Source organism: Perissodus microlepis, chromosome 13, assembly GCF_051167445.1.
Source record: "Perissodus microlepis isolate ML-2025 ecotype Zambia chromosome 13, ASM5116744v1, whole genome shotgun sequence".
NCBI classification, from domain to species: Eukaryota; Metazoa; Chordata; class Actinopteri; order Cichliformes; family Cichlidae; genus Perissodus; species Perissodus microlepis.
In genome coordinates, this window is record NC_140473.1 from 2855762 (window position 1) to 2878591 (window position 22830).

Below are 22830 nucleotides of genomic sequence, written 5' to 3' on the forward strand. Positions count from 1 at the left end.
GTCATGAGATGCACTTGGCACAATTCCCTTTAAATTGTGCCTTGTCTTTAAAGCATTCAGGTCAGTTTTTATGGTAGTCTGTATTGTCTTAAAACAATTAAAATTATAATAGCATTTCTCTTAAGCATATTGCATACATACGACTGCTATGCCATTTTCAACTGTTCAAGAGAGATAACAAACTTAACTGTATGTGTCGCATGAGACAGATTGCTAGATCAGAATTAATCATTTCATCAAAGTGTACCTAATAAAATGCCCAGTGAGTTTATAACTCTGATGTAAATAATTGGCAGTGAGGGAATGTCCCCATCTGATGTAGATAATCAAGACCATTGAACCTGTGACACTCGTTTCAGCTTTTATTTCTCATTCACACATCCATGCAAACCTTTCAACATCCATACCTGTATGCACACAAGCTTCCATTAGGAGTACAAGATGGCATCATTTTGTTTTTTTAAATAAGTAACAAAGGACTCTAGTCAGACTAACCGAAACAAAACTAAGAGACTGGAAAATGATGCTTTTTTTTTCCTTCAAGTCATTCTCATATTCACCAAAACTAGAAGAATTTCAAGAATCCTGTAATATCAGTGTGCACCTCTAATTTCAGATACAGCAAATGCACACACACACTGAAATTTTAGGGACCTTTAGTTTTCGAAAAAAATGTCCACAATAAGGCTAATTAAGCAGAGTCCAACTTGTCGACTAACCACTTATAGCAGATCTATATGAAAACAACTGAAAACAAAGGGCCACTTTAGAACTGCCCTGAATAGAGACCATAACAGTCTGGTGAAAAATACTACCTGTGTTTCTATAACGTCAGCTTGTAACCATTATAATAGTTGAAGATCAGCTGATAAGGCATTTTAGATGAGTTCATGAATGAGAAGCAGTCGACGTGGACTCTGCTGTGCTGCCCTGCCTTCAGCTAGTATAATGTCTGCCTTGACTAAAGCCAGCCTGGCTATAATGCTGCCCACCATGCTGGAAGAACTGTTCAAACTGTCCTCCTTGGTTAAAATTCTGCCCCCCTCTTCCTCCCCAGCCCCCTCCTTGTCCTCCTCCTCCCCTTCCTCCTCTTCCTCTACCCCCCCGACCTCCTCGACCGCCACCTCTGTCTTGGTAATGACCGCCGTCATGGTATCCGCCGCCTCCTCCTCCATGGTAGTTGGGATCCTGGAAGCCTCCTTGATGGTTTCCTCCATAACCTCCTCTTCCTCCTCCCCCATGATGACCTCCTGCATCCTGATAGTAGCCCTGGTTGTAACTGCCTCTCCCTCTTCCACCTCCTCCTCTACTTCCTCTCTCCCCGTGTCCTCCTCCCCCGGCTCCCCTCTCATAGCCCCCACGGCCACCTTGAGAGCCGTGATCGTATCCTCCCCTGCCACCTCCGTGCCCACCGCCGCCATAGTGTCCTCCGATTTGGGGAGCATCTTGACGCTTCTGCCAGGTGGGCATCTCTGGAGGCGGAGGCTCAATCTCACACGGCCGACCTCCCCTGTCTGGTACTCGGCCCATCAGAACCTGAGGAGAGGAAATGTGCTGAAATCAAACAGTTGTGGGACGCTTGACCACAGCGCCAGTAGACGTGACGCGTGGATGACCAGGAGAAACATTTCAAACTAAAGTTAAAGTTACTGTGCTGAGCTTTATATGTTTATAACCACCAAACAGTCAGTATTAAATCAACGCATTTTACACTGAAATAAAAACAGAGTAAAAGACATGAAAAGGAAGAAGGACAGGTGTCACTGCACTGATGATCCCACCTTATTGATGGCACAGGCCGTCTTCTCTCTTATCTTGCCGCTGCTTGTGCGGAGGATCTTGGAGAAGTCTTGGCGAGCGGCAAGAAGATGAGCAACAGAGACTTTACTTTTGTTGGCAAGAGCTGAACGCAATGGAGGGTAAACTTTACTCAACTTATCAGCATGTGTCTGAAGAGAGATGAGCACAATAAAGCCCATAATCCACAACAGGACAGTAACACATCAATTGTTTTAAACAGTATTTTCAAAGTATATGACTAAACACAAGACTCAGAATCAACAATCAACTGGCAGAATTATTTGAAAAGATGATTACTCTTTTCATCATTTTATAGCAGCTTATAATTCCTCTGGATTTCAGGCTGTATCCCTTCAGGAAACCTCTAGAGGCAGGAATTCCTCACCGTTTTATATTATTTTCAAATAATAACTACTTATGAAAAGTTGTGGTCCGGATGAAGTTATAACTTCAAGTCAACCTATTCTGCCTTTTCATATTTTCTGTCATATCTCCTGTTCAGATACTCATATTAAACATAACCAAAGTTTAAATGACGAGTCCAGCGTATGTACATGTGAGCCAAAAGCTCAGGCACAAACTCCTACTCCTGGCTCTATATGATGTCAGTGAGAGCATGTGGCCATAATGTCGCACGCAGTTCTGTTTGTCAGCAAAGCAGCCACACCCACCAAATGAATGGTGACCTTACAGAAGAAGAGCCAAAATAGCTGGCTTCAGATGCAGGACAAACTGACGGCAGCACAAACACCGGTAAAAGATAAATAAGGATTATTTTGGTTTTAGCCCAACATTTTTATAGTGAGAAGAACAACATTTAAGAGAGCAGAAGATTTTGTAGCTAACCCAATTAAGAACATTTGCTATGAAAGAAAGCAAAGAGCAGTACCTCTGTAACCCACAGTGCTACTGTTTAAAAAGCTAGACACGTGCTTCATACTTGGTTAGGAGGATCCCACGTTGCTACGTACCTTTGCTCTATCAGACCAACCGAAGGACTGCACCGTCACGTCAAGACGTTTCAACAACATCTTCCTTCTCACCTCATACTCATTCACTAGCGCTTGGTTTATAGCCTCAATTTTTTCCTAAGGTAAAAAAATTAAGAGAGAAGAAAGAGTCTTCACATACTATTCACTGACTGTTCTGCATTTCTCCACCATTTTTACTTACCATGTGCACAGGTCCAAGGGGCCTCTTTAACAACGGCTCCCCTACATGATTTGGTGGAACTCGACTAAGGGCTTCTTTCAGCTGAAAGGAAAAAGAGAGCATGTGCAGATGTGTGTAAGCTGAATTGTAAAAGTATCTGCTTTCAAAGAAAAAACACTTTAGGAGGGCAGGAATCCTTTCCCTGACTTCAGATTGTCAGCCTCATGGTTGGTTGTTGCAAAACATTCATTTCTCTCAGTGTTGCTGGCAGGCAGCTCACATCCTTCCTTTGCTTTTAAGCCTACATTTTAAAACTCGTTCACTCATTGCAAGTTTACACACTTTCTAAAATGCTTATACACCTATGTTTTACACTAAATGTCAAAAAGAGTGAAAACAGTAATGAGCAGTACTTTCATGTAATATCAGTTTCTACCACAAGATGGTGCAGCATCCACTCATAATTCAAACTGAAGAGGAGGAGCACTGGGACATGACAAGTATCTATTCCAAATGATAAAAACAAAAGTCCACATGACAGCAGCTTTCTACAGCTTTGGAGATGAAAACAATGAGTGATGATGTTGATTGGAAGCCACAAAGCAATGGCTATATTAATAAAGTGCTAATGTTTCCCAAATGGACTTCTTCTTGTTTGTCATTTTAGACAAAATACCCTGCATGTGATTACCTCAATTAGACTTACTTTGCTGTGGAATCTAAGAGCAAACAATACATTTTATTTTTTTCATGTTAGAGGGTGGGCAACTACACTAAATATTCTGGTAAAACACTGCCCCTTGGTGGTAATAGTTTGGGTACATTTTGCAGAGGTCAACAAAAAAACAAAAAAAAAACAAAACAACAAGGCTTTGTATTTCTCTGTAACGGTAACGTGCAAAATTCATTATGAAATTCTGCCTCGGCCCTGAAACTTTAGCCATTTTATGTTTATTCACTGCAAAACAGTTATATTTTAATCATTTATCTCATATATGTGAAAACTAATAAATTAGCAGCAGTGGGAAATCTTTGGGTTGGGGCAGGCAAATGTTAAAGTCTGCCTAGAGTGCTGACACAGATGAGATGTTATCAGATAATAAAATATTAAATAATCATCATAAACATTTATAACCTCTCATCTCAATTACTGCAATGCACTTCTCATAGGAATCAGCCAGGCTTCCATTGCTCGCTTACGGCTGGTGCAAAACACGCTGCTCGATTTTTTTCTGGTGCAAGTGAGAGCATATCACTTCAATTTTAGCATAACTTCAGTGGCTGCTCGTTTATAAATTCAAAATCCTTTTATTTGTCTTCATGTCTCTTAAAGGTTCTGCCCCATTTATCCGTATGAGCTGCTGCACCCTTTTGTCCCAGATGTTTTTGCTTGTTTCAAAGATGCAACGTAAGGTCAGAGGTGACCTTTACAGCTGCTGCTCCTTCACTCGTCGTTTTTAACTCTCACCCAGTGTGAGTTATCACAACACGATGTAATATGGTGTCGCTCTTTTTTAGAGACCCTACTTTATAGTGGACACCACCTCTGTGTCTAACTGACCTTCTTCTCTATGCCACTGAAGAACTGGAACATGGTGATGTTGGCTGGAGGCTTGGACATGCCCAGTGCCATGCAGATGCCCTTCAGTTCTTGGAACGCAGGGCTTCCAGACTCCTGGGCTTTCTTCTGAGGCTTGTTAACCAGGATCATCCTCGACGCCTCCAACTCAGAAACCAGAAAAGCTGAAACCCCCCAAAAATGAATTTGAGTAAATTCTTATTGCTTTGACAGTGAGATCAGGTTTCTGAAAGTCACATTTCAAACAAATCAGCTCCACTTGAGATTTAAAAGTCGGCACTAATCTGTGTTTTGAGGCCAAGTCAAGACAGTGAAGCAATACTCCACCTTCATTTACTTCCCTCTGAAAAACCGACTGGGAACTGCCCAAGTTAAAAGACACACAGAGTGTCAGGGTGAAAACTGTGGCAACAGCCATGGCTGCGTTCTGTCCAGACAGGTCAGATCCAGTATCCGCTGCTGATTTTCCTGCCATCATCAAACTATGTTCATAGTTGTTCAAGCTCAGTTTAGATTTATTGCTCATGTTTGACTCCTGCCCTGCCACAGAATGGTGAAATGTCCACTGTACAGCACCTTTCACCTTATCACAGGTGTGAGAAGCAGTTAAGAAGATGGAAGGATGAACAGATTTTTGGAATTTGTCATTATGTTTTCCTGTATTCATCAGGATCCAATTCGGACCTGAACTACAGCAAAAACATGAAGCCAGTGGACCTCAGTGTTTATAGTATAATTACTCAGTTTATGCGCTGATGAAGTCAGGAAATTCAGAGGATGACAACATGGATGACTACAGTAATGCTGCATGAACACCAGCGACTGCACAGACAGAACTTGCAGATTTATGGATCGTGTATGAGAGTAATCCACAGTGAAAGAAGTAAAACTAGATGAAGGCACCTACCAGAATAAAGACTTTTCATTTCTAAATGCAGCATATTACTAGTAAAGCTGCCACACCCTCTCCAAGCCAACAGGTAAAACTGGACACCTGCTGAATGTATGAGTCCTTAAAACTCATAAACACCAGTGGCACACCCACAGTGAATGTTTCACTTGTTTTGCCTGCAGTGAGAGCATAGTGCGCAAGACTCACATCCTTCCTCTCCTCTCACCTTTTTTTGCTTTCATCCACATTAGACATTTAAATACAGAAGACATGTTGACATTAGGTGGGCCTTTATCACAGCCTTTGTGTGTCTAAGCAGTTCATAGAAAGTGTCAGTGTAGGTTTAAGTTGCTCTTTAAAGACAGGCGTGGTTATTAAGAGTGTTTCTCGTACTTATAAGCAGCAGGCAGTCTGTCCTGTTCAGGAACCTCTGGGTAATGTCTCCACTGGTGAGGACAGAGTATGGACAGGTGAGCTCTGACAGCAGGCCGCTCATCTCCAGCTGGAAGCCCTCTGCCTCACTCGGGCCTGGTACGGGTACAAGAACAAAAAGCACTTTCTAAATGATGGCTTTTAGATAAACAAGTTGGTTAGATCTCATTTCATTAACTCGTGTATGATACCCACAATCATGGACTGAAATTCGAGGCCAGAAAATAACAAACACTGGAATAGATGTTCATTAATAATTTGCTGTACAACTATTCAACAATTATATTTTACATTTGTTAGCATCAGGAAGAGCTTCATGCCCTAGTGAATGAGCAGCGCTTACAGTTGGTAGCATGGACATTTTCCTCCAGCTTGCAGTAGAGTCTGAGTTCTGAGACGATCCAAGCACAGAGCTTGGTAAACTCGGGTGAAGCTGCTCCTCCGCTCACAGCAGATTCCAGAGCTCCTTCTTCCAACAGAGGGCCTTGGTACCTGCACTCAATCAATCCATCACACACACACACACACACACACACAAATAGAGCTCATATTAAAAAACAACAACAACAAAAAAACCCACATAAAACCTCTCTCACTCTTGATGATGAGTAGAAATGAAGCCTGCTAAGAGAGCCAGAGCGTCTCCAAACAGAACCAAAGCACATTTTAAAATGTGGTTATTTAAGGGCTCTCTTCTTACTGTCAGGCTTACATGAGGCAACGAAAGTGGCACGAGAGCCCCAGTGACTTGGGAGAACCTACTGGAAATTTCAGCGTATAAGAGATTAATCTGGAACCATCTTCTCTATCTAAGTCCCACTTGTTTAGAAAACTGATCTGAACTGGTTAATGCAAAATAATGTGTTGGAGCTATCCTCGTATGCATTTTCATGGCAGCAGCTGCTGCTGCTGACGAAGCCAGTAGCTTATCATGTCAAATCATTGTGTAGGCTCGATTTGCATGACTATGTACGCACATCAATATGACACTCATAAGCAGCGATTTTAAATTTAAATAAATAAATAAATACACAACACCGCCCGAACGTTAGCTACCACACCAATTTAGCCGTTTAGCTCAAGCTATATTTGTATTGCGCTGGCTAAAATAGAAAAGAATGGGCAGGTCTGCTCCCTGCAGCGTGGCTAGGCACACAGTGTTTCCACAGCGGGATACATAACCGTATTTTCACTTACCCTAAATCTTCCAGAGAGACAAGAATGTCATTCTCCATCCTACTGTTCCCGAGTTATCTACTAAAATCACGAAATACAGATTCCACATCAGCCAGCTCAGCATACACGTTTAACTTCTTCTCCTTCTTCGTTGGATTCATTGGCGGCTGTGACCCCCAACTTGGATCGAGCTTTTTTCCGCCACCTGCTGGACTGGAGTGCGATCGGTGACTGCGTTCGTGTTTTTTTCTTCGCTTTTTTACGGCAGCTTGCAGTCCATCAATGTTGCACTACTGCCATCTCTTGGGTTATACTGCGACACTTCAATTTCCTTAGGAATTTCTTCTGGAATGACAACTGCCACACTTGTTTAATTTTTGGATTTTTCGATCCATCTGTATAAATTTGCAAATAGTCACTGTACTTGTACCTGAAAAATCCTTTCCTCTTTCCCAACAATTTTCTAACACTTTCTTAACAGGATGACTTTTATTATGACCTTTCAAATGTATCTAATAATTAACTATTAACAGTTTTCTTCTAATATACAGTGGCATTTCACCTGATTCTACCCTTAAAGCACATATTGGCATTGTTTTAACTGACCCTAAGCAAAGTCTCAAAGGTGAGTACTTTTGTTTGCTTTGGACTGTTTAATTTTTGCTCCTTTCTTCTCAGGACCCCGGTTCCAGCTTCCCCTCCATGAAACTGGTTGTACTGGAGATGTATTCCTGTTAAAAGTTAGTCCTTCCTTCCCACTTTTACCAACTGCCCCAACGTTCCCGCCCTGACAACTGTAGAGTCTTTACTGTACGATATGAAAGTGTCGATCCTAGGTAAATACAACTGTACCGAACTGATTTGTTTGCACTCTAAAGTTTTTTTTTTTCTGTTGTTTTAATTTTTCACATCTTTTGCTTTGTTTTACATACTCACTGCCCAGTTTATTAGATATCATTAGTACCAGATTGGACCCTCGTTCACCTTTAGAATTGCTTTCATTATCATAGATTCAGCAAGGTGGTGCTAAACTTCCTCAGAGATTTTGGTCCACATTGACATGATTTCATTGTGCAGTTTCTGCAGATTTGTAGACTGCACATCCATCATGCCAATCTCTTGTTTCAGTACATTTCAAAGGTGCTCTACCAGATTAAGATCTGGTGACTGTCGAGTCCATTTGAGTGTTGAACTCTGTCATGTTAAAAAAAAAAACTTTTAGATTATTTGAGCTTTGTGATATGGTGCGTTATCCTGCTGGAAGCAGCCATTAGAGGGCTGGTCCAAATGTTCATAAAGGGATTAACACGATCAGAAACAATACTCAAGCAGACTGTGTTGCGCTGGCTAACAGCTTCAGTGCACCTTAGCATTCCCCAAGTCCTTTGGTGATGGCGATGAAGAGAGCAGCCTAACATCATTAAAATTTCCAGTAGGTGTTCGGATGGGCTGACGTGATGAATGTGCAAGTCATAATATTTCCCTAAATTTGTCACCCATCTGTACCTTCATAATGTTGTCCTTTTTCAGAGCTTGTTTAGCCAACAAGAACGCCATCTGATTTTGTTCTTTGTCCCCGTGACTAATCATTCTGTTATCCATATTAGTCACTTTAAAATGAGACTCAATGTTCAGATCAACAACAAGAAAAATCAAAATTACAAAACGCAATGCAGCTCTGTCCAGATATTTATGGATTTATTGTATTTAATCAAATGCTCCAAATGAGCAGTTTTTAGATTTGTGAACAGGTTGCTTTGAATTGGGTGTATGGCAGTGTACTTTTAATACTTTATGATGTTGGTTAACGTTGGTGTTTGCTCTTCATTTTCCATTGTTAGACTGAGGGCTTTTGTGTCAACCACACTGTACATGAACAAAACTGGACTGCGGGTCTCTTGGTTCGGTTCTCAATCCACATGTTGTATTTGATGAAAATGAAGTTTGAAACAGTCGGGCCAACACATCTTGGTTTGTGTGGGTTATCACTGTTTCCAACTATGGACAGCAGGTATACTGCATGCTCATCATTTAAAGCAACACATAAACTACTACAGGATACTGAGGAAGTCCAATGAAGCACAGACACCAGATAATACAATTAAAGCTTGTTGACATAGTGTGGCAGGATTCACTAAGTAAAAAATGAGGCTTAATCCATCCAGTATAAAAAAAAAAAATAAATATAAAAAATATAAATTGCAGATTGATCCAGCCTGTCCCACGATTTTGCTTTTTCCACACGGTGCAGGACTTTTCCCCATGCCTGCCTTTTGGGAAATGTAGTTCTTTTTCCATCCCCAACGTTCTGTCAACATTTTAGTGACGGCTTCGGCATGGAGCTGTCGCCCTCCTCCGCCCACACCTCCAGAGCCACTGCTTTATCCACAGATACAGTATACAGATACAGTAAGCAGATACAGTATACAGGTGCATTACACAGGTGCTGTACACAGTACACAGATACAGTAAAAGCGGTTAGCAGCGGCTCCGCTTCACAGCGCAAACTTAAACTGTTCCCAAAATGAAAAATGATGAAAATTTTAAACATAGTCTCAGTTGTGTAAGTGCACTTAATTTGAGTAGTGGTCGTTTAAAAGTTTATCCAAATACAATATCTGCTGTGTCAGCCAGGTTGTATTTTTGTTTTCAGTGAATTTAATCTGCTGCTAAGTTGCTTTCACACGTGGAACTGCAGCTACACTAGAACACAAATGAAAAGTATTTTTTCAATCAATTATTTGATCTTGTTTCCATGTATCCTTATTATGCTGTGGGCGTTAAATGAACGAATTCAATTTAAAACGCCGCTGTTTGCAGTAGTATGATTTCCTGCAGCATTAATCTTTTGTCTTATTTGGAACAGTGCTGCATTTTCCAGTTTCATTTTTATGTTCTTTATAATTTTTGTCAGTATTTTTAACACATTTTAACACTATTTATAAAGCTCAAAAATGAATTACCAATACTATTAATAAATACTTAAATCAAAAATGGATTTCCCAGACAAAGAATTAAACTCTTAATTAAAAACGTAATTTTAAAAACTATTTTTGAATTCCAAATGAAAAAAAATGATTTTCAAAAAAAAAAACTTTTTAGACTGAATGCAGTTGGATACAATAGTTTAGTGAGACAAACATTTCATCATATTAGATCATATTCATATGTTAGAAGTCATTTGGATTAGTGATAAAACAATTTCCAATGGAAATCGAGAGGAACTAAACTTTTGGCAATATCCTTGCCTGTAATAATGCATCAAGAGATTTTTTTTTTTCAATATAGAGATTTTTTTTCAGTTAGCGCTTCTCTTGCTTTATTTCCAGCCTTAGCAGCACTTCTCAGAATAAAACCACTGTTAACTTTCTGTCAATCATCAGACAAAAGGATTACTGAGCCAGGTGGTATTCCTGGGAGTTTAAGAAACTGAGCTCAAATGGTTAATTCAGGTTAGACTGGAATTAATGAGATGAAAAGAAATACCGTGTAAGCTGGATGACTGTGCTCTGCTAAAGTTACTTTATTCTTCTTAAATATAAGCCATAAACCAAGTAAAAGTACAAATGTAGTTACAGACTTCCTCAGTAAGTTTAGACTCTTTCGGAAGCCTTTGAATTGTGCGTTAAAGGAGAAAGAGATTAAGAATTAAAGTAGAGGATGCAGAGTCCATCATCACTGAGGCAGTCTCTCCTGCATGAAGTCCAGGTGCTGGTTTTCCTGTGTGGGTGTCTGATGCCACAAAGCTGAGTCAGAGCTGTAACATCCTCTATGAACTTGGTGTGGAAAAAACAAATGTGGGTGTGTCCTCATCTCCCAGAGGAGTCCAACAAACCCCTGTGAAAAATATTTCCACATCATTTACTATAAATACTGCAATGTTCAGGGCCTTTGTAAGCACAGTGCATAAAAGTCAAGTGCATAAAAGTACTAAACTGAATCAAATTCAGCTTTTGTTTTCAAATTGTGTGAATAGAAACAACCATCATGTAAAAAATAACTACACATGGTCCCAGAGTTTAAATGACCAAACTCCTCACCTCCAAAGAGGGCAGCCACCCTTTGGAGAAAGCTAATTTCCGCCGTTTGTATCCGCAAACTCATTTTTTCGGTCACTACCCAAACCTCATGACCATAGCTGAGGGTGGGGATGTAGAGTGACTGTATATCGACGGTAAATCGAGAGCTTCACTTTTACGCTTAGCTCTCTCTTCCCAATGACAGACTTTCGATCTGTCGACCTTCCGCTCCCCTCACCCCGCAATCACGAACAAGACCCAGAGATACTTAAACTCCTCCACTTGGGGCAGTAACTCATCCCTAACCTGGAGTGGGCACTCCACCTTTTTCTGACTGAGGTAAACTAATTCATACAGTTTTAAAAATATAAACACCCATCACCAATAAGTTACTGCAGTGCAAGCTCGGTTTATTTATTTGGTTCAACATCGTATTCATTTTCAAACAAGAATGAAGCTTTTCTGAACAAGATCATTATAAGAAACAGTAGTTCCTCAAGATACAAATGATTGAAAGGGGAAGTCGATGATGATGATGTTGTCAAGCTAGTCACCATGTGCAAGTAATTTTCTTCACAGTTTTGGACAATAAGAAGGAGAATCACACCTCTGGATGGTATTCATAATTACACACACACACACACACACACACACACAGAGAGAGAGAGAGAGACAGATGAGACACCCATAACAGCACAGTCAGGGAACAGCTGAAAACATGTTGATGTTTTGCTATATCTATATTTGACACTGGCTTTGCACATAAATGGAACCTTGTTGTGATAAGTTGTGGTAAGACTCTGATATTGTTGAAATTTGAATGAAAGAACATACCTATATCATAATATTGGTAATGGTAAACCTACTAGTATTTATATATCACCTTCGTACTCAATTTGAGCACTCAAAGCACTTCATACTGTAAGTCACATTCACCCAGTCACGCGTACAACTATCACACACACTTACAACTCAGGGTTCAGCATCTTGCCCAAGGATACTTCAACACTGAGTCACTTGACAGCCTGCTCTACCACCTGAGCCACAGCCATCCTATTGCCATGAGTTCACTGCCAAATTCTAATTGACTATGTGCACGTTAGCATATGCTACTTCCGGTGCGGAAACTCCTGTGGGGAGCTTTGTTTCCGGTGTCCTATTCGCGCCTGGTTTACGGTCCAAAACAAGTTAAGCAAATGAATGAATCAAGCGGCGACTTACATTTCTATAGATGTCTTGGGCATTTACCCAATATATCTGTAAATGATGTTCATCGACTTGTCGATATTTTTCCCCCGCGCCTCAGAGCAAAAGAGAAAAGGGATTCAAATGTTATATTTCTCAGCGGTCCCTCGTTTATCGCAGGTGTTATGTTCTAAAAATAACCAGTGATAGGTGAAATCAAGTAGCCAATTTTATTTTTTGACGGTGCAAAACGTTTCGTGGACATACAGTACTGCACTCCAGAGTCACACTGCTAGCGATCGATGCAGCGATTCTGTACTGTACAGGAGAGACGTCACGGAGGAGATCGTCTGCAGCGATCAGGACGCAGGACACAATGTGACGTAAAAAAAGCATGCAAACTTGCACTAAAAAATCCGCGAAACAGCGAGGTGAAAGGTGAACCGCGTTATAGCGAGGGACCGCTGTAATTTTGAAGGTAAGTCACAACATACCCTTCGTAAATACTAATGTATAGAAACCCTTACCAGCAATCATTCATTTTTTGTGTGGCTTTTTTCACGGTTTGTTAACATGCTGTGTAGGTGTGTACTTGACTAGCTGATATCGACATAACAGGGGAAACATCTGGTTTGACTATTCTTCACCTGTAGTTTGAATGCTGAACATTTGCCTGTTTAAATCATAAGACCAGTCATTATACAGAGATGTGCTTCTGAATGTGGACGATGTGTCTTCTGCTGCAGTGATGCAGTTCTGCTTGTGTTGAGTGATGTAAACAACTGATCGATCTAAACGCTTTAAACGTCAAAATTGATCATTAGATTTTTTATGACACAACAGCGGTGAGTGTTCCCACCTTCTGCTCTTTGTAACTTAACGCAATCTTTCCGTTTTCGAGTTTTGGACATGATTTTGGAGTATATCTTCGCAGTAGCGATTGACCGCAAAGTAAAGCTACCGGAAATGCACAACCCCACATCCGGTCTCAAACCAGGAAGTTAGCATTTTCTCGTGCACATAGTCAATTTGTACCACTGTGAAAACATCTGAAAACTCAGGCCATCACTTATCAAGAGCTGATGAATTGCTTTGTCAGTTAGCTTGTACAACTGTCACCAGATTTATGCAGTGTAGCTAAGTTCCAGGTACAAGGTTGACTGTACCTGCTAACATTTTCACTAGCTGTGCTAGTTGGCTAGCTTGCAAAATTACTTCAACAGCTGATGCTAGCATGACATAACTGATGTAAAATGTCAAAATAAATATTGATTTTAGTCATCATGCAATTATTCAGTGGCAGAAAACAAGGATGTATAACTACTTTCTGGGACAGCCTGCCCAAGACGTCTGGGCTCCAGTTTCACTGAAGTTCAAGTGCTTTGTGTTAGAGACTACACTGCATTGAAACTGAGAAATCGAACCGAAGAAAGCAGTTTGCCTGAGTGTATGCATGAGCATTATTCAACAACAGCTGATATATCACTGGGGACATTGGTCTTTGCTGATAAGAAATATAAAGAGCCATAAAACATTCATTAAGATACTTGTGTAAGGACATTTTAAGTCTGAATATTTAGAAGCATGTGTGCACTACACAGCCATCAATATTATATTCCTGAATTGATCACCTGGTCACAAATGTTTTTGCACACAGTTTTAGGAATATTGTCTCACAATTAACATTTAGGAATTACAGCCATTTTTACATCATCATTATAGCTTCAAACACTCAGTAAAATACGGTGGACTTAAATGTATCACATGACAGCGTCCTTGAGTGTTTCACAGCATCAAGCCAGACTTTTTTATTTCTCTTTTTCTTCTCCAGATATCAGCACTCTGCGAAAGATCATCTCCTTGCTGGTGGAGATCAAAGAAGAGCAACAGAAGCAGTGGGTGGTGCTGAGGGACATCCAAGCCCGACTGCAGGGTCAGACTGCCGACGACGAAAAGGAGGTGGAGGCACTGGACATGGAGCTCCCTCTGAGGACCCTGAAGGAGCTGGATGAGATGGAGACCCAGCTGGAGGACCCGGCAGTCCAGAAGAGAATGGTAATTAAAAGGTGCTGTTCACGTGCTTGACTTGCCTAATACGTGAATCTGAGATTTCTGATGATGACACCAGGTCAAAATTCTGGGTGTCTTACTTGTCACGGATGGGCGGGGCTACTATTGATGATGCAGTGAGACGCCTGATGCAAACTTTGCTTTCATTTGCTGTTGGCTCTGAGCTGAACTGGGTGGGCCAAGAGGAGCTTCAGGAACACTCGCCTCCAGGGGGTGCTCTTCTGTAAGTCACCTTAAAGATGTAGAACAGAAGTTTAGCCCAGCATGGGTGGTAAATAAAGACTAAGCTTTTCTAACCCTCAGGTGCTCTGACGCGAACTCCAGTAGGTAAGGAGGCCACCCACCACCAATATGCTGATGTGGTGAAGCGATGGCTATGCTTCGTGCCGTTCAGACAGGGAGGGAGTGGCCGCCGTTGCTGGAAGCCTTCCACGGACATTTCACATTCTGAGGAAACAGACATTTTCAACAAAAGTTCAACACTCTGATGTTTGTCTAACCAAAATACTTGAACACAACAGTTTTAATCCAGGATGAGATGTTCACAAAAAGCACTGTGCATGAAAAGATTCATCACTGTATACTTCTTTCATTATTGCTCTTCTTCCAGAGGACAAATATATCCAATTAAAGAAGCATTTCAGAGAACTGAATTGGTTGGATCTTTGGGAATTTCACTGAAAAAACGATACATTTAATAGAGCTACAAGCTTTCTTTTTAAGATGCTTTTTATGGTATTTTTCTCATCTAATGCTTCTCAGAACCTGTCACTCTATGGTTGTTCAGTATGTATAACCCTTGAAAGACCCGACAGACAATTTGAGCCATTCAGTTTTTTATTTTCATGCTATTTTGGTTGTGCTAAATGAATATAGCATAATATAAATATATATTATATATAGCTGCACCTTAGCCATGATGGCAAGACTTTACATACAGCAGGGTCTGAAAATGGTCATACACTGAGTGTGAAAATGGCTCTTCATCCTCCTCTGAAGACATCAGCTGATGTCCTCTTGGTTTATTAGGTCATGGTTACTTCCAGTTCCTGCCTCACCAAAAGGACATGAAATTAAAATATTACAGGTTTAACATTTTCCCTGATCACCTTGAGTTTTACTGGGAAACACAGAGTTTGTATAAATGATAGGCGGAGCTACCACTGCCGAGGTACAGTGAAAAGTTTGTTAACCTGGAGATTTAAACTCTGATTTCACTTTGAGAAAAAAATCTCATTTAAACTGTGGATAATCTGTAGACCTCTTCTCCATAAACTGTGCCTCTGTGAGGCAGCTTTTAGGTTGTCAGCCAACAACTGATTATTGATCAATCACCTGTAATGCTGTAAAATTCAGGTGATTGGTAGAGGTAAACGTTAGTGAATTTCAGAATCTTTAAATGTCTTATCCCCCCCCCTTCTTTTGTTCCAACAACACCAGTACTTGAGCTCCAGCTGAACTCCTCATGTTATCCCTGCATGATCTTGACAATTATCTATCAATCTATTTCCTTTTGTGAATTTTTGTTTCTTGTTTAGTTGCCAATTTGTGGTCACTGAACTACACTTGGTTGGCTCCGTCTCTGCTGGTAGTTGAGAGATATTCTAACAATTCATAATCTCTGCACAGGTAATCTAATCTGTCTCTGCATTTAGTTTATTGTTTCCAGTGTTTTAGACACGTATCTTTTCATTGTGTTGTAATTTGTTTTACTGATTGGTGTTTGGAAAGCAGTGTTGTTGACAGACCAGCCACAGTGTTTGAGAGGAGGCTCGACAGTTATTTGCTGGTGATTTTCCATGCATGTGTAAAATGTTTCTGCACAGTTCTGCATGTAGAAATTCTGTCTGAGTAGACCCCAAACTTCACAACCTTACAGAGCAATGGTCAGGATGACACTATCTAATATTTCAACCAGGAAAAAGTCATACCCCAGTCATACCACCTTTGTGCTGGTATGACAGGCCTTTTCCCCAGAAGACGTTTTAACATTTGTGACGGTAAGGAAGGCTCAGGTCTAAATAATGCAATGAATGCATGCTGCTCTGGTTTCAAAGTTTCCTCAAGTTACTGTTACTGATTTACTGTAACACGGTCGTGGCTCATGACAACTGGCATATCTCTGTCAAAACAACTTATTTAATCTTCAGTAAATGCAGAACCGTGTCTCTTTGGCGATCTGCCCATAATTCTCTGATAATGATACTTCGGAGCTGAGAGTGACACATGCACAATATTCCCGATACTCATCTCTGTCATCTCATGGGAAAGTACAGTAAATGGGAATTTTGTTTAGCTCTGCAGCTTCTAAACGGCACTGGTGGTTTGCCACCTTTGGTTCCTCTTTCAACATACAAAACAACAACAACAAACAAACAGAATATTAAGCAGTTTTAAATGATCTGTGCTGATCTATGGGAAAACATACATTTACAGTGTTTTACAACTATAAGGAGGTAAAAGGAAAGATGATACAACTACAAACAGCTCAGGACCGAAAAGAGGTGACTGGAGAAGAAACGCTTAGTGCATCGTGGTCCCCCAGAAGTCTGAGTGTGTCACAGCATAAGTGAGTGAGGGTTCATATTCACCTGATTCAACAAAATTAGCAAATTCAAAAATGAACATTTTAAGGCTAATTATGAAAGTATACAGGGTGTGTGGCTTGTGAAGCTAAACTGACAGATGGGTTCATAGAAGAGGGGCCTGAAGGCTCTATCTCCCATTCTGCTTTTAAAAACTCTAGGAACCACAAGTAAGCCTGCAGTCTGAGAGTGCTCTGTAGGAATAATATAAAACTGCGAGGTCTGATTCAGGACGTTATATGTAAGCAGAAGGATTTTAAATAAAATTCTACATTCAACAAGAAATGATGATGAGAAGCTAAAATGGGAGGAAAATTGTCTCTTTTCTAGTCTCTTAGAAGTATCACTGTGGTGTTTTGCACACAGTGAGAGCTCTATTTGGAAGTTTTTTCAGGAAGGTTTCGGAAGATGGTAATAAATAGTAATCAGAATAGTCCAGACCTGAAAAGAAAACAAAGTGCATGGACTAGCTTTTCAGCATGAGTCTAAGACAGGATGTTTCTAATTTTAGTAATATTGTGCAGAAAAAAAAATCTACATATTTGTTTAATGTGTGAGTTAAAGGACATATCATGATTAAATATGACACCAAAGAAATGTGAGCCAGTGTGAGAGTCTTATTTCAAATTTATTTCTCATATTTTTAGGGCCTAGCACAATAAACTCAGTGCTGTCTATATGTTAAGCCTCTCTGAAATGAATGTAATGAATTCAACCATAAAAAGGCACCTAACTGAAAGAATGAATCAGTCTTGTGTCTACACATAACAGAAAAAATAGCAACAAATCATTTTAAATTGCATTTTAAATTTGCAGTCTTGCAGCCCATTGATCATTTCTTTGCATTTCTTTAGTTGATTTAATGAAAAAAAATCAACCAATTCGGCAGGCACCAACAAGGTCATTCCCAAAAAACTATTGATTGAAAGCTTGGCATATTTTGGTGTGGTGTACAGTTTGTCCTTAAGAAATTGAGGAAACACGACAAGTACAACGCAAACGAAGAAGTGGAAAGTCTAAAAACTATCTACAGCAGATAAACAGTATGTGAAAATCATGTCCTTGAGAATGGATGGTTGTCAAGAAGCCACTCTGAAGGGATGTAAACACAAAAGTATATACCAAATTCTAGAGTATTTAAAAAAATTGACTTAACTCGTCGACAGCGTGTACAGAAGAAGTCGGGAGAGCGGTACAACAGTCATCGTTAAAACAGGGTTTTTAACATATGTCCATATTATTGCCCTAGATTAAAATGTTCTTAAGTTTGTGTGTTAAGATTACACTTTTGTCGACTCCAGAGGAATTAAAGCCACAAACTTCGGACCAATACGGTTTTCCCAAATGGAACACGTGACAAGAAAGTTAATTTTGAGTTTGTTTTTGTTGCTTTTGCGTGTTGTGGGGGGAGGAGGCAGCATCATTGCCAGGGTAGGAAGTATTGAAACCATGCCTTTAAAATAAAAGTACAGGTATTGTCGCATACAGTTTAGACACTATTAGTGTCTATTAAAAGTACAGGCATTGTCGCATACAATTTAGACACTATTAGTGTCTATTAAAAGTACAGGCATTGTCGCATACAGTTTAGACAATGCGACAGTGCCTGTACTTTTATTTTAAAGGCATGGTTTCAATACTTCCTACCCTGGTCGTACCTCCGGTTCCCATTGAAACTTGGAAAAATTAAGTGTTGCGAATGTGAAACAAACACAAGAGAAGTTTTCTGTCCTTCAATTGTTCTTGTTCTGTGCTAGATATTTTCATTTTTATATGAAACTTTATTGTTTTGTTATTTCAATATAGGGTTAAAGCTTATCATCACTTATTTTTGTTTTTGAAATTCTCTACTGTTACTGTGATTGTAACTGCTCACGAAAGTGTAAAGAAAACATAGTTTATTTGCAAACATTGGTTATTTAATCTGTCCAAACTCCAAAGTGTACTTTGAGTAACACGACAGTTGTTATTATTCAGTGGAACCTTCGTTTTCTTTAATATATTTTTTTATATAGCATGTAAAGAAAGGCTTTTGGAAACAGCACAGATCATTGAACTTAATTTCGCTATTTGGATCTCTTGACATGAGCGTTAGGTATTTTATTTTGAAAACAAAAGCGGAACTCGTTTCTTCTTGCGGATCGTTTTCACACTCAGACGGAAAGTCTGCTCCTCAGATGAGCTTGGACCATGGGGGAAGCTACAGCTGGATGGAATCTTTTTCTTCAGCCGACACAGTGAGAAAAAGTAACACTGACAACGTATAACAACCGAAAGTAACGCCGACACGGAGCAATAATGCTCTCACACATTCAACAAGTAAACGAAGCAGTGGAAGTTTCTTCTGCCAAAGTGAAATAACCCACAATCCGCAAGAGGTAAGTAACTGCCTGTTCTTTGTGTGGCTGCTGTGCACGAGTCAAAGGTTGTTTTTTTTTTTTTTTTTTGTTGATTATGTTCCGCTTCGAAATTCAGATGGAATTCTTTCTGCCAAGAAAAGCCGGCAAACTCACTGTTTCTCTAACAAAGCAGCGTTCTGTGAATCCTGCGGGACGTGTTGTACAGCTTAAACACCACCTGTCGCGCGGCGTTTTCCTGTGCCCAGTCCACAGAACGCCTCCGTACTTATTTCACGCATATTTAGAAAATACACGGTGTTCAGTGAAAACACATGGAGCAAACTATGTCATTTAGATAAGTCTTCAATCTTATGAATAAATAAATAAATAAATAAATGTGCAGTATGCAGTATTTACAGTAGCCCCTGCCTTCAGCCCATTATCAGCGCTTCCCGTGGTCCGTCCGCGGTCAGCACTCCTAATTAAATACACAGATTTATCGATGCATTTTGATGTCTGTTCATAACGTGTTTTCAGCGTTGTTTCAAGTTGCAGGGATATAACGAGTAAGATTACTTATAATAAAGTAGTTAATGGGTCCCTCTACGTTATTACTGGGAAGGAGTTAGCTACAACAAATACAGCAAAATGAGCTCTGAATGATCATGTAAATTTGTTCTCCAAACTCACGTAGCCCGAAGCATCAGAGTGTTATTTCAGCTCAGCTCACAGATCCACTCGTGTGTTTTGTGGCTCAGTTGTCTCCACCCCCCCTTTGGCTGCTGAATGTTTCTAGCTCACAGGCTGGCATATTGTCTATTGTTTACATGGTAATTGGACTGCTGTCTAAGAGTTCTAGCTGTGTAACCGTACTCATCATCCTCAGCCTATAACATCATATCATCCTTCTCCTGACTGTCTTATTTTCCTTGAAGAAGGTTTGTGTGTGGGGGGGTGGGGGTGGGGGAGTATTTCCTGGTACCGGTCAGGATCCTGGTTTTCCAATCTCCTCAGAAATCTGCTAATGTGCTTAGTGCTCAGGACCCGAAGCAGTTGCTGTACCTCAAACCTGAGTCACAGGGCAGGAATTCAGAGAGCGCCCTAGTTTGTTGTTGGAGTACCACAGTTATGAGAAGAGATATCATATAGAAAATATGTATTTTAATTATTTAAATATGCAGAGAGCGGTATGATTGTGGTCTTTGATGAAGCGTCACCATCACAGAAAACCACTCTCCTTCCACTTAGGTAAATATAGGTAAGTATTTCTCATCAGAGGCTGGAAAAGCAAGCAAAGGGAGTTTCTCTTTGAGGAATGAAACCAGTTGTTTCAGAAGCGCTCTCATACCAGAGTGTGACATAATAAAGAACAAGACACCAATCAGTGTGTTACTGTCATTCTGACTTAATTTAGATAGTGTTGACAGGTAACTTGACATTTCATATAGGTCCTGCTGGTCCCACTCTTGTCATACTGAAGCTAAAACCTGGTTATTACAGAGTACTTACTGCCAGAAATAGAACTGCTTAATTATGGCCAAAAATCTGAACTATTTTTGTCATTATTATAATCCACATTACCCATTATCAGTGTTTGTCCTCGACCCTCATCCCCATGTCTTCCATACTGAACAAAAGCCCAGGTAAATACAAGTTACTGCTGTTAAGCAAAGGTTGTGCTAGCAACTCTTTCTTTAACCGGGACACCAGGGCAGAGGCCATGCAGACTTTGAGTGTTCTTCCTTGTCCTGCGTGCGTTCTCTCTGGCTTCCTGTCACAGTCCAAAGACCTGCAAGTTAGGTTAATGCTAAATTATCCGTTAATGTGTGATAGATGAAGTGAACAGAATAAAGTAGCGTATGAATATATCTTTGAATATTTTTTCTCATAGCACTCCAAAGCACTTTTAGTGGTCACTAAAAAAGAGCTAAATAAATGCCAGTCCGTTTCCAGATTTAAGCTGTGATGACATTAGGCCTCATCTGCAAGCATTTACCTTCAACTTCCAAGAAGGCACAAGTCTGCAGTCACATTAACAGACAAGATTCTGTTTCAGTGTTCTTTGCTAACTTAGGTCTTTAAACAAGGCAGGCAAGTAGCAATGAAACCTGTACAGAATGGCTCTGCCTTCAAACAATTCTTGGACTTCCAAATATTTAAATTTGCATTTTTACCAGTGCTTAGCTAAAAGGTAAATGGACTGATTCTTATATAGCGCCATTTACTCTCCCGGACTACTCAAAGCGCTCTATACAACATGCCACATTCACCCAATCACACAAGCACTTTCTTTCTATGCTTAGTGCTTCCTAACTTCATTCATACACATTCACAGAAACTTGGGGTTAGTATCTTGCCCAAGGATACTTGACATGGAGACTGGAGAAGCCTGGGATCGAACCTTCCAATCAGTAGGGGACAGCAGGGAACCTGTAGATGTCTGCAGTACTATGTCAGATGCTGCATAATTAGTGGTCAGGTATGTTTAGTGTATAGAAAATATACATAGTGTACTTATGTATACTCTTATACATAAGAGAAGGTGTGTTGGTTGAAAATAATGGGGACAGAACCTGTATTGTTGAACCTGAACTGTTTACTTCGTCACATGGTAACCTAAAAAGCTGACGTGCAAAATGATTATATTTTTGCATATCAGCGGGCGTACATATGAAAGGTAAATTGACTCGTACTTTTCTCCTCAGGTTTCAGAGAACTTTTTACTAGAGATGGCATGCTACCGATACTGATACCGATATCATAAATTTGGATATCTGCCGATACCGATATTAATCCGATATAGTGTATTTTATAGTCAATAAAACTGTTTGTTTTTTATCTTGCTGCATTTTGTATAAGTTCATACTCAGGTTTTAAAAAACAAAACACTAAAGCTATTCTGTTATACCTGTATGCAAAAATACACTGCACCCAAAATATTTCATAGTTCAGCAATACTGATCAATCTAATAAACTTGAACCTACACAATCCTCCCTATTCTGGTATTCTTAAAAAGTACGTAGTGGAAATATTAAACAACTTAATTAATAGGGTTGCCAATGTCAAGCAAAAAAAAATTTGAACCACCCCCCACCACATGATGCTTAATCGACGTAATCGACTTTAATGCACGTGTAAAACAAATGCACAGAAATCAATTATATTTCTACAATAATTGAATAAATTCAACATCATTCTTCAACAGAATTGCAGACTGCACGGATGGTACCTTCCCAAAGGAAAAAGTACTGTAGGTACTAGGGTACCTACTAGGGTATATGTTAGACTCATAGTTACTATATACAATAATGGATTTCTATACATTTTGCATCAGATGAAAACTTTGGTTGTAAGATTCAGGTAATTTTTTTTAACTAGACATGAGAATAATAAATAAAAGTATTTCTTTGTGCCCCCCTTTTCCCTGTTAATGCCCTACCTGGCCCCCTGGCAAAACTTTGCTAGACCCGCCCCTGCACAGTTACCAGCTGTCAGCTACGTAGAAAAGGATCCTGGTGTAGAAAGTAATATTAAATACATTCTAACAACAGCTTATCAAGCTAAACCAGCTGCTGTTGATTATTATTTTGTCTTTCTGGC

At 40.0% G+C, this 22830-nt stretch overlaps 2 protein-coding genes and 2 long non-coding RNA genes across 4 annotated transcripts in view; 2 read left to right on the forward strand and 2 right to left on the reverse strand.

Annotated features, from left to right (window-relative positions):
* Positions 1 to 349: 349 nt before the first annotated feature.
* Positions 350 to 7217, reverse strand: fam98a (family with sequence similarity 98 member A). Its single transcript, XM_084949071.1, has 8 exons — positions 7053 to 7217; positions 6199 to 6347; positions 5817 to 5951; positions 4514 to 4695; positions 2974 to 3054; positions 2772 to 2888; positions 1782 to 1949; positions 350 to 1536 (listed from the first exon to the last, which is right to left on the reverse strand). Exons 1-8 carry the CDS (start codon positions 7088 to 7090, stop codon positions 937 to 939), a joined length of 1470 nt encoding a protein of 489 aa, XP_084805197.1. The 5' UTR covers positions 7091 to 7217; the 3' UTR covers positions 350 to 936.
* A 5419-nt stretch (positions 7218 to 12636) lies between these two features.
* LOC146374492 (uncharacterized) lies at positions 12637 to 14698 on the forward strand. The gene is made up of 3 exons (XR_014802064.1): positions 12637 to 12713; positions 14067 to 14528; positions 14609 to 14698. It is a non-coding gene; the product is annotated as an uncharacterized LOC146374492 (long non-coding RNA).
* On the reverse strand, positions 14169 to 14736 carry LOC146374493 (uncharacterized). The gene is made up of 3 exons (XR_014802063.1): positions 14650 to 14736; positions 14386 to 14537; positions 14169 to 14260 (listed from the first exon to the last, which is right to left on the reverse strand). It is a non-coding gene; the product is annotated as an uncharacterized LOC146374493 (long non-coding RNA).
* A 4313-nt stretch (positions 14737 to 19049) lies between these two features.
* The window catches only part of LOC146374494 (ras and Rab interactor 2-like), a 44866-nt gene continuing 41085 nt past the window's right edge, over positions 19050 to 22830 (forward strand). Inside the window, exon 1 of the mRNA XM_084948385.1 lies at positions 19050 to 19268. The gene's annotated coding sequence lies outside the window, so the exon portion shown is untranslated. The remainder of the gene's footprint in view (positions 19269 to 22830) is intronic.